The following is a 14,298-nucleotide window of genomic DNA, read 5'->3' on the forward strand; positions in this document are numbered from 1 at the left end:
CCAGCACCGTCCCCAGCCAGCCCTGCCTATGTAAAGACTTGTTTTGTAGAACCCACTCGACTGAGCAGGCTGCCTGGCCACTCTGAGACCTGCTCACATGAGACCATGCTCTGAAGTCTCTGTGTCTGTATGTAAAGCTGGTGACCTAAGATAGTGCCTTTCTGAAGCTTCTGCAATGGTGAGTGGTGTCCAGTGAACACCCCTAGTGTGTTGCAGACTCTGGGGTGAGTGAGCCCAGTACTGCCCTCCTGCTTTTGGAAATAGCACAACAACCCAAAGCTGCAGTATCTTTTTTTTAAAAAATCAATGTCAAGGGTTCCCGTGGAAAAGTCACAGTCAAACCCATTAATTTGTACCACACTCTGTGTATTAATAAGCACTGATAACAACTACACCTTTGAAAGTAACTTACCTCACAAAGAGATTCAATGGAAAAGGCGACGGCACCTCCTAGGAGGAAGGAGGGACCTCAATCCGCACAGTTTTGAGGACTGAGCTCCCCAAAGTCTCCCCCACCCATCAGGGCCAGAAGCGGACGGTCCTCTTTGTGTTTTAATTTTAAAAGGCAAAAAATTAACAAGACAATCCATGTTTGAGTTCCTTTAAAACCAGGAAAGGGAAGAATAAATTACATCCAGAGGGCTCCAGTGGTACTCATGGTGTGTATTGATGGACTGATTGATACAGTGGTAACAACAATGTTTCCTGCAGTTAGTTTCACAAGATGCTATTACAAACCCAGAAGAGTTGGCCCAGCTGTGCCATTGGAGAAAACCATATTTAAAAGAAAAAAAAAAAGAGCATATCTCTATCTCATTGTGGTATTCGATATGACAATACTGCAATATTACAGGCAGGGAAAAAACATCATACTTTCCTCATGACTGTAAAAAAACAAACGCTCACACCTTCTAGTCAATCTTAAATCAAAGCAAATGTGTCCGACCCCATTTGGAAAAGTTGCTAACTGAGCACAGAAATGGGTTTTTCTCTCACAAGCAAAAGTTTGGGACAGGTTTACATTTTTCTAAAACTCAATTTACTCTGAACCGGTTAGGAGAGGCAAGATTTGAGGATTGAGAGCAACCGACACTTAATGATGACGATAGGACGGACTTTAGCCCATCAGTCACACTTCACATATTTGGAGATTAATTCCCAGAGTCCTTCGCACACTTATTCATGGTTTTGCTCTTCGAAAGGAAGTTTTTTTCATCCCTGTGCCAACTCCATTGCGAAAGGACCTTTTCATAGATGTCTTCTCCAAAATTGGCTTTAAAAATGCTGGTCCCTCGCTCCCATCCAGCCTGGCCAGGCAGCTGCTCAGCAGGACGAGAAAGTAATCAGGTTTCCCAGACACCTGGCGATTCTGGTGGGGGAGGGAGGAGAGAACATAGCTTTAGGTTAAAAGTTTATTGCAACAGTAACAATTTTCAAAATCTTTTGGGGAAAAATCCACTATATCTAATCTTCTTAAGGGCAGATATTATGCTAAAACACAACGTATACTTTATCCAGATACAAAATATTATTTGGAGTGATCTGCCCACTTATCTAATTTTGCACTCCTTATGTAATTGCTGCTGTTCGGCATTTATATCAGACACCGCAGAGTTATCTTGTTGCTGGAACTTTATAAGGAATGTTTCAAGCAGCTTTAATTAGTCCTGGGAATCGTTAAAAAAATTCCCTTAGAAACACCTCCCAGGATGACCAAATTCCAGGTTTCAGTCGGGAGCACGTTCCTTCCGGACTGTCCTGGCGACTTGCCCAGGTTCCCTGAAGGGAGGTCTCCCTGTTTGGAGCCTGGCATCTTCAACTTTTGGCTTCCCGTCCATCCCTCATTGGCCATGGGAGGCCTGAACTGTGCCGGCCACCGTTGGGACACTGAGCCCGAGAACCAGGTCTGGACCCCAGCGCAGGAGCTGGGCACTTAAGTCTAAAGTTGAACCCCACGTTGGCAGATGAGGAAACTGCACTGGAATAGAGGGGAGAGCCAGACCCAGAGCTCCCTGAGAACTGTCACCACTCTCAGGCTTTCTCACTTGTAAGGTTTTGAAGAATCGCAACACACTGACGAGACACTAGTACAAATCTCATTGGTAATCACAGCAGTGATTTGTCAGTGATCTCTGGGCTATGCTTTCTGTACTTCATCTTGTTTTATTTCCCCCCAAACCTCTATGAAGCAGGTACTATTAATTCCTTGGTTTCAGATGAGGAAATGAAATAGCCTGGAGCTAAAGTCATTCAAAAGCTGAGGCATCTGATCCAAGCCTAGGTTTCTCAACTGAGTAGAAGGACAAGAGCCGAATGCTTTTATTACAAATAAAGAGGCATGCCGCAGAGCAGACATCATGCCCTCTGCTGTATCCATGCAGGAAGAAACGTTTGGCCTCGGGTTACTGTGTTTGGAGGTGGAAAAGGGGCTCAGATGTTCCTGGAATCCTACCCTCCCACAGGGGGGGCCTCCTGGGGGCTCCAGCAGTCAGACTTCCCAGGCAAGCCATTCCTCCTGGCCGCTGGAAGCACAGATTCGTTTTCTTTCTTTTCTTTTCTTTCTTTTTGATTTGGGAATAGGCAAAGACAGTTTCATAAATATCAGTTATGAGAAAACCAATTCAAAAACTCAGATTTGAACACCACTATGTGTTTTTCCCTGTTTCAACACAGGGAACCTAAACATGATAGATTAATGCCATCTATTTTAAATTCCCAGCAGGAGGGGCCTCTGAGTCACTGCAGGAAGGGAAGCGATCCAGTTCTCTCCAGAAACGCTCCTGATGCCAAGTTTGTGCTAAGAACAAAGGTGCCAGCTCTGGTCATGAGCTCCCCGAGCCCTTCCCAGGAAGGCAGCAGCTCGCTGCTCCAAAGATAGCCTCTGCCAGGTGGGCCCCTGGCCTGGTTGACAGACTTCATGAAGTCCAAAGCAAGCACAATCAACTCCTCCGTGCACCTTCACCTTAATCAAATGGACACAAATACCATCCACATCAGTACCAGATGATGGGCTAGGAGGAGAACAAGAGTGTCAGGTGCAACAGCAGAGATACAGAAAATGCAGCGGGAGGAGAGATGTTTCATTTATGAGCAAAGAGGTCTCATAAGTATTTTAGAAGAAAGAACATTTTTAATTTAAAAAAGCGACAGACAAGTGCCTCTTGTTCAACAGAAACGTCACGAGCAAATCTTTGGGGGAAGAATAGAAAGTCATTAGGAAGACATTTGAGACAATATACCAATTTATGGTTTGTGACTCATCAACTTGATCAATGTGGTGTCTTATAGAATCGATGACTAAATTAGTGTCGAATACTCATAGGGATAAGAAGGGGAAAGAGAAACTATATTAAGTAAATGAGAAATAGAAAAATGGCAGATGCAAGAGCAGGGAGGGACCAGTAGTATAAATAACTAGGTCATCATGTCAGGACGCAGATTTGTCATTTAGGATCGGTGTGACTTCTCTTTATCCTATAATTGATTTCATAAATCACATTGATTTCAAGAATTACAGTATGATAGGTTAAGTTTTAATGAAGAAAAGTTGAAGTTCACGATGTCATAAACAACCAAAGATATTTTAAAATTTTAACCAAAATATTGACCTAAGACAACTAAAATATCATAGAAATAGTATTAAATATTCCAAAGAAAGACATTCATTTTCTGAACATCCTAAATGGCTCAGTGAGCATGGTTGAGACCTAAATCAATACTCCTGAATAAATATATGAATTAATATTTTATGTAACATTTCCTTGAAACCTCACATTTTCTCTACAGTCTGCCTCTGAAAAAGGTCTCCCTTTTTTTGTAAAACTAGAAAACTCACTGTTTCTGAAAATGATCATAGTATTTTTTTAATGTAATTTCAATGGCTAAATGTTTGCTGTGACTATGAGATGATGCATGTGGAATAAATAGATTGTCATGAGCAAGAAATTACATTTTATACCGAAAAGAACATTTCCCTATGCAGGGAGCCCATCCCAAATAATCCACAACACATTTAACACAGCCCAGCATTGCTGATAGTCATAAGGCTCCCTTTAACCACTTGTATGAATCTGCTTATACTTTTTTTTTTAATTGAAATCTCTAAAAATAAAGGAAATTCCTGCTCCGTCCCGAATTCCTTGAGATGAGTTTGAACTTAGGCACTCTAGAGATGCACTACTAGTCTAGCCACCTATCAAGCATCGAAAACAGAGCAAAACCCTTACCTGAGATGATAGAACTGGAAAACAGGGAAGCACATGCATTGTGGACAGCAGCAGAGCCAAGACAAGGCTGAATTTTAATGAGCTGCAGAGTAGGAAAAACAACCACCTCAGATTTAGTCTCTTATTGACAAGTACACATTTGAAGCATATAAAAACCCAACATTTCTCATTGAAGAAAAATGAAGTGTTTTACCTAATCATGTTGGACTTTCCAATATCTGCGCAGAGAGGTGGTTTCATTGCCAAATTCCTCACGCTTGCTGGAAGATGCTTCTGTGGTGGCCCTTTTATACCAGAAGAGTTCAGAAGTAAAAATGTCATTGTGTCCCTTCACATGTGACTGGTTGGTCTGGCTGTGGCCTTTTGTTCTTGTTAAGTAGGAAAAGGGCAATAGCATATGAACATTGTCATGGAGTTACTAACAGTTGACTTAATTTAAAGGTTACCATTCAGAATGCCCTTCAAAAGTTTGGTCCTCTACACCACATCACTGTGACATAGATGGCCAGAGGTCTCGAAAAGAACACAAAGATTTTTTTTTCTTTTTATTTGGAGTTTAAATATTTTAGAAGAATGACATTAGTTCCTTGAATATCTCAGACATCTTGTTTCAGAGACTGACACAAAAGAAATGGTTATAAGACCAAAGATGTAGGCAGATTATTCTCAAATGACACATGCAGGTTATTGAAGGTCTCTAGCTAGATTTCCTTCCTTTAGAACTTCCTCCTGTTAAAGTAGGGAAGTAATGGTGCACCCTTTCCCACTGGTCCTCCAAGTCAAGGAAGAACGCTGGTCTGACCCTCCATGGGCACTCTCCACGTCCCAGTCCAGAGTTCTGTGAGCAGCATCCCACATGACTCCTCTGGGAAGCCTTGGGGCCCTGGTCTTCAGTGGGCATCGTGTTAATCAATTGGCCCAGGAGCACTAAGTGGGAGCAGACGCCGCTGAGCTTCAATGGAGGACAGCACCAAAGGCGGAGCTTTCTGCTTGGACAGCCAGCGCTTCTGAGATGGGGGCAACATGTTTACAACAACACCAAGGGCAATCCTCACCTCCTCAAGGTCAGCACCTCTTGGAGGACAGCGCTGCCCTGTGTCTGGGACATTTGCTACCATTTATCAGTGCTGCACCCCTGTTCATTGAGACCTGCCACTCCAAATGACTCACATGCGACTGTCAATGCTAGAGTCCCAGCTTGCCTATCACAAAGAAAAGCAGGTGGACCCAGTCTCGAGAGGACCCAGATCACAGCACTAGCACCAGGCTGGGCACCTGGGCCAAGAGATCCAAACACCTTTGATCAGGAAGTTCTTGGGGACTTCATATGGGCTCTGGAAGACAAAGGGCCTTCAGAGCACCAAAGGCTTGAACAGACACACTTTGTTTCAATGTTTCCTTAAACGCAGCTGAAATAAACACATAAAAACAAGAAGAATAGGGAGGAAGATGACAGCAGCAAGATCTTGTGGAGTGATGAGCAATTGACTGGGTAGATCTGAGAAATGTGCCAACCGAGCACTAAAGGACTCCAGGGACCGAGTCACAGTGGAACCAAGGGCTTCACCTGTGGTGAGCACAGGGCTGGAGAGAGGATCAGGCACAAGTTTGCAGGCTTCAGTGCCACGCCCCTCCCACTCCCTGTTTTCAGGCAGCGGGGACTTGGGAGGAGGGTAGAGGTTTTTCCTGAGGAGGGGGCAAACCAGATCTCCCAACAGATAGAGTCAGGCTCAGTGGCCCAAGCATCCACCCTTCCAAGAATAAGCTCAGACCATCCTGGGGCGCAGTGCTGAGACCCTGGACCTCTGTCCGACCACTCCCAGCACACTCCAGGCAGGTATTTTTTCCCTTCAGACAAGCGAACAGAAGATCATCTCTGAACAGCCCCAGAGGAAAACCTTGGAGATACAGATATCAGGGTTTCCTAGTAAAAGCATCTCAGCTGGAATCCACTGAGTCCTCAGCCGAAAACTCCCAATAACATACAAAATTCTCCCATGGACTTTCTGGTGCGTACTCTGAAGGATAAACAGGAGACCTGGACACAACTGCCATGACTATTTATAAACTCCTGACCCCCAAGAGCACAGAGAACGATAGAGATGTCAACAGCAATGTGTCCCGAAAGATCGGGACCAAGTCAAACTGCAAACAACAACAACAAAGTAACTTGAAAGAAGTAAGAGAAAATAAAAGAGGAGTTCACTGCATCAGAAAAACAAGAAAGAAAGCTATGTAAAGAGAAAAATAAAAGACAAAAAAGCTTATGAAAATCAGAACTAAAGAAAACTCAGTAGAAGAATTTAAAGATGAGGTTAACTAAATCTCCCCGACATTAGAGAAAAAAGGACAAAGAAGAAAAGAATAATAGAATAAAAGAATAAGAGCAGTCTAGTTTATCTAACATAGAAGTAATAAGAATCCTTCAAGAAAAATAGAAAACATGAAGGAGCAGAAAACCTCAATAAAAAACTCAGGAGCATTTCCCAGACAGAGAGTGATGATCTTTCAGAGCTAAAAGACCATCGAGTGTTCAACCCAATGGATGCAACACATACCAAAACATGTTATCAAAAAAGTTGATCAGGGCTGGGGATGTGGCTCAAGTGGTAACGTGCTCTCCTAGCATGCGTGGGGTGCTGGGTTTGATCCTCAGCACCACATAAAATAAAAATAAAGATGTTGTGTTCACCAAAAATTGAAAAAATTATATTAAAAAATTCTCTCTCTCTCTCTCCTCTCTCTCTCTCTTAAAAAAAAAAGTTGATCAATTTTAGATCCTATCAACTTCCAGGTTATCTGCAAAAAGTCAGATGTCAGGAATAGTTTGGGCTTCTTAAAAATAACACAGAGAATTTAGAAGTAGAATAATGCTTTCAAAATTCTGGAGGAAAAAAATGATTCTAATCTAGAATTTACTTCTAACAATTCAAAAATAAACAATTTATTCCTCTTCTTTAAGGGTAAGTCTATAATAAACATTTTCAAATATATAAGATCTCAAAGTTTTACTTTCCATAAACCTTTTCTCAGAAAGCTACTTCAGGGTATGCTCCATCAAAGTAAATACAAAATCCCATGAAGAGAAAAATGGGAGGTATACATCCAGGAGATGAACACAGGAGACAAAGGTAACAAGCAGCTTGGGGCTGGGGAGAAGGCAGTGGGAAAGAATCCTACAAGAGGATGAAAGCCAGACAAAGTCTAAACACCCTGAGAGGAGAATTAGACAATGAGCATGGGGGCTGAATCCATAACAGATCCACAGAGAACTAAGGGAAAGAAGAGAGGGATACTATTCACTCCAATGAAAACAATGTCACACAGGAAGGAAAAGTACAAGTTAACTGCTTCACCCAGGTGGGAGAAGCATTCTCACAGTTAGAACAATGTAATTACTTAATAATGATCTAACCCAAAGAGTCACTCCACCATATTGGGTCTTGGGTCTAGGGATGAGGGTAATTCTGTGGTGAAGTCAATTACTTACCTTCTGTAGAGGGAGCTAAAAACATAATGAAGAGTGAAAAATAAAAATGCACCATGTTATTTAGAGATAAACACAAAGATAATCTGTTTTAAATGGTTGAAAGTGATGGCTCTGGGGGAGGAAAAAAGAACAGGGAACGGAGACTGCTATTTTCATAAAGTACTTCTTAGAGTAATTTGATTCCTTAAATAGAGCGCACTGTTGGCTGGAATAAAAGTGAAGCTTTGAAAATTATATCATTATGGGCTAGGTATTTCTGAAGATGTCGGGGTCAGCTCTACCGCTGCTTAGAGAAAGCTTGCCTGATTAAAGAGACCCATCCCGGAAGTCAGAAGGAAGGGATAGAAAGGGAGAGGAGGAGGGAAAGGAGGAGAGGGGAGGGGCAGTGGGGGAGGGGTTGAGGAGGCAGAGGGAGAGAGAGATGAAAGACGGAGAGACACGGAGATGCAGAGAGAGACCTGGAGGAAGAGGTGGGGAGACGAATAAAGAGGTGGAGGGAGAGATGGCAAGATGGGGAGAGGTGAACAGGGAAAGAGAAATGGGGAGAAAGAGGTTGACACTGTTCAACGTTCAGATCCAACAGTGTTTGAAACTCCTTTCTCATGTATATAAAGCAACCGTCCCTTTTATATGAACTACTAGTTTTAACTCTCTGGGAGCCGCCCTGCTACTAATCCATCCTCAGCTGAGGACACTGAGCCTCTAGAGGCTAAGCGATGTGCCAAGGTCCCCTGGCAGTGGAGAGGAACACCACGTGAGCACCTCAAACAGAGGGCATCCACTCAGGGTGTCGGAGAGCACCTGAAAAATCAGACTCCTCCAACAACCGTGCATGCCTGTGCGCACACACACACACACACACACACACACGCACGCATGCACGCACGCACGCACAGAAGCTGGATTCTATTTTGAAATAAGACATCTTTGAGTCTCTAGTCACACTTTCTCCACATCACCACTTGAAGAATCCCAGGTGACAACACCCCTCCACCCAGGTCAGTGCCCGGCCCTTCCTCTGGGCCTGGTGGGGGTCAGCTGGCCTTCTCTTGCAGGCACTCACTTGATAGTAAAGGGAAGAGTACAAAGCCTCACACTGGGGAGGCTGGCGGGTATTTCTGACGTACTCATTCACCTTGCTCGGCACATTCTCTCCCTCCTGTTTTCTGTCTACAGGGACAGAAGGCACGTCCCCATCTTTGGAATGGACCACATAACTTGTTTTGACCAGCGAATCTTAAATGCTATGCAACCAACAGCATGAAAAGCAGCTGCTCGCTCACATATCTGCCATCGTCCTGAGAAGAACATGCCCTCCCAGGCCTGCTGCTCCCAGAAACTCATGGAGAAGAGCTCTCCCAGGCAGCCCAACTGACATTGGCCTCCCAACCCGCAGACCTGGAGCAGTGACTGGCTGGGGCACTGAACTGCTGAGCCTGCAGGGCTCTGTGAGCAGCACACAGGAGGCGTAGGTCGGATAAACACCGACTGAAGAAGGAGCTGCATGAACCTCCTGCATGGCTCTTTCTCAGATTTAATCCTGTGACTCCTCCTGGCATTTTGACAGTCCCTCTCCAAACTCAAAGGACCACTTGGCTCCGTGAGTGGGGGTAGAGACCCCTCCTGCATTGGCAACTGTTCAGAGAGTGGCCTTGTGATGTGCGGGTTGTGAAAGTCATGGAGCACCAAGCATTCTGAATCACTTCCTTGAGACCTGGGTCTACCCATTCTACCCTCTGCCTTTGAAAGTCACTTCTGCTACCACAGCGAACATGGCTGGTTGAAGAGGTGCTCTGTCCACCATGTATTGACTGGATACCTGTCCTTCAGTCATTTGCTATGTGTGGGCCTGCTCTGGACGTGGGCACTCAGGAGGGAGGAAGACACCACCCTGCCCCGTCTCGTGTCTTTGTGGGATTCTCAGTCAAGGTTGGATCCCAGGATTTGCTTTCTGGTCTGAAGCTTATTAAAAGCAGGTCTCAGGCAGCAGCTGGGAAGCCCTGAACGAGGGCCGGGCTGGGCTAATTGTGTGCTCCTGATTTCTGGAGCAGGGCCAACGGCCCAGGCCCCCAGCCTCCTCCTGAGACCTGACTTCCCATGAATGAGAAGCTGAGCCTGGCTTGTCCATCAGCATCAAGGGCCAAGTGTCCCCACTCAGCAGTGCAGCGCCCCAGCTGCAAACATCTAATGCAAGATATTGCTTTCAACCATTTTTGGCAGGTGGGGGGTCCTTAAAAATGTAGGTGCTTCCGGACCAGGGAGGGCAGAAATGGGGGTAGTTAGGAGCCTCAGGAGAATTCTCCCGGGGTTGCAGGTCCTGGGTGCCTCTGATCCACCGTGTGATGTTTGGGGTGGGCAGTTGGGGTGCAATCAGCCCACGCACAGACCCCCTGTCAAGGCCTCAGGGGAAGGTGAGAGCCAGCTCAGACTTGGAATTTACCTGCCCCCTCATTAACAGTCTGCTCTCCCACTCGTCGCCACGGAGCTGTCTTAGAGTCACCAAAGCCCTTTTCACGCAGCTCCTCCTGGCATCAGGAGGGCAGCCAAGGAGGAGCCAGCGCTTCTCAACTTCTGTTCTGTGGGTGGGCCCCGGACCATTTGGAAACGCTTCCACGTCAGCCCTCGGAAGCTCGGGGCCTCAGCTGGACCGACTTTGGACTGACAGGATTGAAGCAGGTCCTTTCTTTTCTAATTGCCAGAGCCTGATGTTATAGCACCAATAAACTTCCATCAAGAGCCAAGTTTATTGTCCCTGGGTTGAGCAACTTGCAGAAAGTAGGATCGAGAAAGAGGATAAAATGACTTTTTAAAATGACAAGCTGGCAAAGGTGAGCCAGTCAGTTTAAGGTCGTGGTGTCTTTAAAAACATTCTGCCATTTATTTCATTGGCCCTAATTATAATACATATTAGTCCCTGCATCTCTCTGCATGTATGGAAAAATCGATTTGATTTTACTGCTTCATTCATACAACCGCTATATGCTCTCAAAGTATAATTAAAATGCCGAAAGTGTCCAGTTGCACTTTCTGATTTTATACCAGAGCAGAAGAAATAAAGGCTTGTGTGAAGCTTAGTTTCCTTTATTGAGATAAATCACGGCTCCAGTTCATGGCTGCTTCTAGAAGGCCTTGTGATGGTTTCCCATATGCATTCGGAAGAGCCCAGTGCTGAAGATCAATCTTCCCAGGAAATAAAAGGCAAAGAAAGTCCAGGCAATAAAGGTTCTCATGGTGGTGGAATGTAAAAGTGCCAGACACCCTTGGCTTGCTCCAGACCACAGTTTCTCAACATGGGCACTGTCCACGTGGGCCCTGATGACCCGTGATAGTGAACAGCTGCCCTGGCATGGTGGAACGTTCAGTAGCACCCTGCCTCTGCCCGCTAGATATCAGTACCCCACTGTAACAATGTGTAGAGACATTGCCAACGTCCCCTGGAGGAGGGGCACAGCAGCACCCCAGCCAAGACCTCCACTTCTGGAGACCAGCTCCATCCTCCACCTGGAGACAGGACAGGAGGGGTGGGAGCACACATCTTGGTGTCACAGCTAATTGGAAGCATATTCTTTTTTTCCTGATGGTGCATAAAATAACAGGCATCTTACAATTGATAGAATCTTAGGCTCCATGAAATATGGTGCCTATTTTTAGATTCCATAGAATGCAGGAGTTTGGGACAAATGGCTCATATGTAATAAAATATGCTATTCGGTTTTATTTTCACTGACACATGCTCTTAGTTACAAACTTCTGCTTATGCTCCCATTTTCCCTACATATTAGTCTTATTTTAAGGATACTATGAATTCACTTAAGAAGGCAAACGCCATATCAGACATGGCTTCATCTCATCATGGATGGCATCCTGTTTAGGAAATTTCATTATCAAAGATGTGATTTCTATAGCCAACTATTTAGGCACCTGGTGAACAGCAGCTGGATCTTTCTGATAAGTAAGTGGCCTTTCTAAGGACTCACTGGGGGTTGGAGAAACCCCGTAGTGTAGGGCTTTGCCCTCCCCGAGGCTGGCAGCCTCTTTAAATTCGTCCAGGGATCAATGAGGGTCCACTGGAAGCCAGAGACTGCAGTGATGAGCAAACCCCACAAAGGGGCAAATCAGGAGCCACAGGAGTGCCAAGATGAGGGTGGGCAGCCCCTTGTAGAGGTCACCTTGACCATGAGGACAGGGCCAAACCCTTGGGGATCTGAGCCCCCGTGAGGAGCTGTTTTGCTGCTGCAAGGACCTCCTGGACCTCCTTCATGGCCCAGCTCAGAGTCCCTCAGCATGATCACACCCCAAAAGCAGCTCTCTCCCTCCGCCCAACATAGCTGTCAAAACCAGCATCCTCGGGGAGGCCAAGCTGCTCCACCCTGGGCCTCCCTCAAGTGCTGGCTGCAGGGGTGGCCAGGCAGCGGGAAGAGCCCGTGGACACTGCTGCTCTCCGGTGTGGGACATAGTTCCTGGACATGACGTGTGTTTTCTCCAGCAAAGGGGAGCTGCCGGAGCAGCCCTGACAACACCAGGGACGACCCATTCCCGCCCCAGGGCCTTGGCAGTGAGTGTCCTAGTGTCTGAGAGGGGACGGAGGGCACCAGGAGGACTTCCTGGGATGGTGGACCAGAGGGTCAGGTGGGCTGTCACAGCAAGTGGGTTGGGATCATGGGCTTGAGGAGGGGAGGAAGGAAGGGGAGGTGAGGAGAGGGCACGGAGCCTGGCCTGGTGGGGGGGGAGATGCAGGAGGAGTCCAGGGACATGAGGTTCCTGGACAGAGGACGGGAGGTAATATGTCAGCCCCCCGTGGCGCAGCCGAAGGGCAGAGCTGAGTCAGGGCTGAGGTCCTGGAAAGCACAGCATGTTCTTCTTTCTGGGTCTCTCAGGGGAGAGTAGACTGGGGTCACCGGGAGACAGAACCCCTGTGCTGGCCACTTTGCTGGCTTGGGCCCAGGGCATCCTCTCAGGCCTTTAAGACGGAGCTGTTCTCATCCTTGCCCGTGGGTGTGAGCCAGAGATGCATCTGGGCTCCGCCATCAACAGCCCAGGGTCCCTTTCATGATGGCCCAGCTAGGGCACGACCACACATAGCCATGCCCAAGGAAGGACTGGAGCCTGCAGAGATGGTCAGGATGGGCTGTAGGAGCCCAGCTCTGCCTTCCTTCCCACCCTGAACCATCATCTCTGGGTTGTCCAATGCAGAAAGCAGTGAGAGGAAAGGCCACAGTGCCCACCTGGCCACTGGGTCCTGTCACCCCACAGTGTCTCACACCCCGGGCAGAACTTTGCCTGAGCTGTGCCAGTGGCCTCAGGGCTGCTGAGAGGGAAGCAGGGAGATCTCCTGTCCCCTGGGGGCAACCCTGGACTCAGTGGGCAGCACACTCCGCCTGAGGGTGAGGGGCTGGCCGCGCCCTGCTCCAGGCTCCCGCCTTGTCTTCCTGTCCTTTGGGCACCTCCTCCGTAGATTCTCCTGCCTGGTTTTTATGGGTGCCATCGTTATTTTCCAACTACGTACCCATTTAAACTTTACAATCTCGTATCAGGGTTGTATTCATGGACACATAAATACCAGGCTCTTGAAACTTTATCTACTGGAAGCTTCTGCCCCGGCCTGCACAATGATCCTGATCTCCCAGCTAAAATAATTTCATGTCATTTCACTCTAAAAGATAGAGCTTTCTGAGTCTCAGACTCCCAAACAGGGTGAAGATGAATTTCTATCTGATTCAAACTCTTGTTATTCTGCAGAATATTTTTTATGATTTTTGAATTCTTTCACTTAGAATGCTGAAGCTACCAGTGAGAATCAAGTATGCTTATTTTTCCTGTAAAACTGAACTTGAAAGCCCAGTTAAAATATGAAAATCACACTCGGTGAGGTTTGGATTTGAGAACATCGTTTAAGGTCCCCGTGTCACCGTGGTTACGTTGCCGTCATGCATGTTTGTGAGGTCGGCATAGAACAAATAAATAGAAAGGAGACGGAACGGGAGGAAAAGGAAAGAAAATTTTAATTCAAAATTCTGCTTACTTTTCTGGGGCCTTTCCTTCCCAACCCAGTCCCTCTCTCAGGCCTGTAACTCACAAATTTCTGGGAAATCTACCTGAACTCTGTTAATTAGTCCCCCACTAAATAGATTAAGGAAAGAGAGAGAAAATATTTTGAAAAAAAAAAAACTGTTAATTAAGAGAACCTTCCAGCAATACCTATTGATCAGATAACGAAGACCAGGTCAGTCTAAGGAGCCTGAGAGTGACAAGACCACCACAGGCCATCTTGAGATCACCAGGCTGATGTCCACCCTACATGCCTTCCCATGCCCACTCTTTACTTTAAAACGAAGCACCGGGGACCTCCCCCCCCCAGACGTCTTTCTATCGACATGGCCCCTGTTCTCCCCTGGACGTGCATCCCGGCTCTCCTAGATAAAGCTCTATACTTCTGCTGACCCCTGCTGAGACCCTTTTCTGCCATGAATGTCAAGGACCCCACCTGTCCCGAGTCGAGTCCCCCCTGGCCCTTCCTGGGAACCCCTCACATCTCCTCTCCCATAACACTTAGACTGGCTGTTTAAAGGCAGTGGCCTGTGG

The 14,298-nt window shown here is 46.6% G+C and overlaps 1 protein-coding gene across 1 annotated transcript; it reads right to left on the reverse strand.

Moving 5' to 3' along the window:
• Positions 1-659: 659 nt before the first annotated feature.
• Nps (neuropeptide S) lies at positions 660-4,782 on the reverse strand. The gene is made up of 3 exons (XM_040273415.2): positions 4,420-4,782; positions 4,227-4,308; positions 660-1,369 (listed from the first exon to the last, which is right to left on the reverse strand). Exons 1-3 carry the CDS (start codon positions 4,545-4,547, stop codon positions 1,181-1,183), a joined length of 399 nt encoding a protein of 132 aa, XP_040129349.1. The 5' UTR covers positions 4,548-4,782; the 3' UTR covers positions 660-1,180.
• Between the last annotated feature and the right edge of the window lie 9,516 nt (positions 4,783-14,298).

This window comes from Ictidomys tridecemlineatus, chromosome 1, assembly GCF_052094955.1.
Source record: "Ictidomys tridecemlineatus isolate mIctTri1 chromosome 1, mIctTri1.hap1, whole genome shotgun sequence".
Lineage (NCBI taxonomy): Eukaryota > Metazoa > Chordata > Mammalia > Rodentia > Sciuridae > Ictidomys > Ictidomys tridecemlineatus.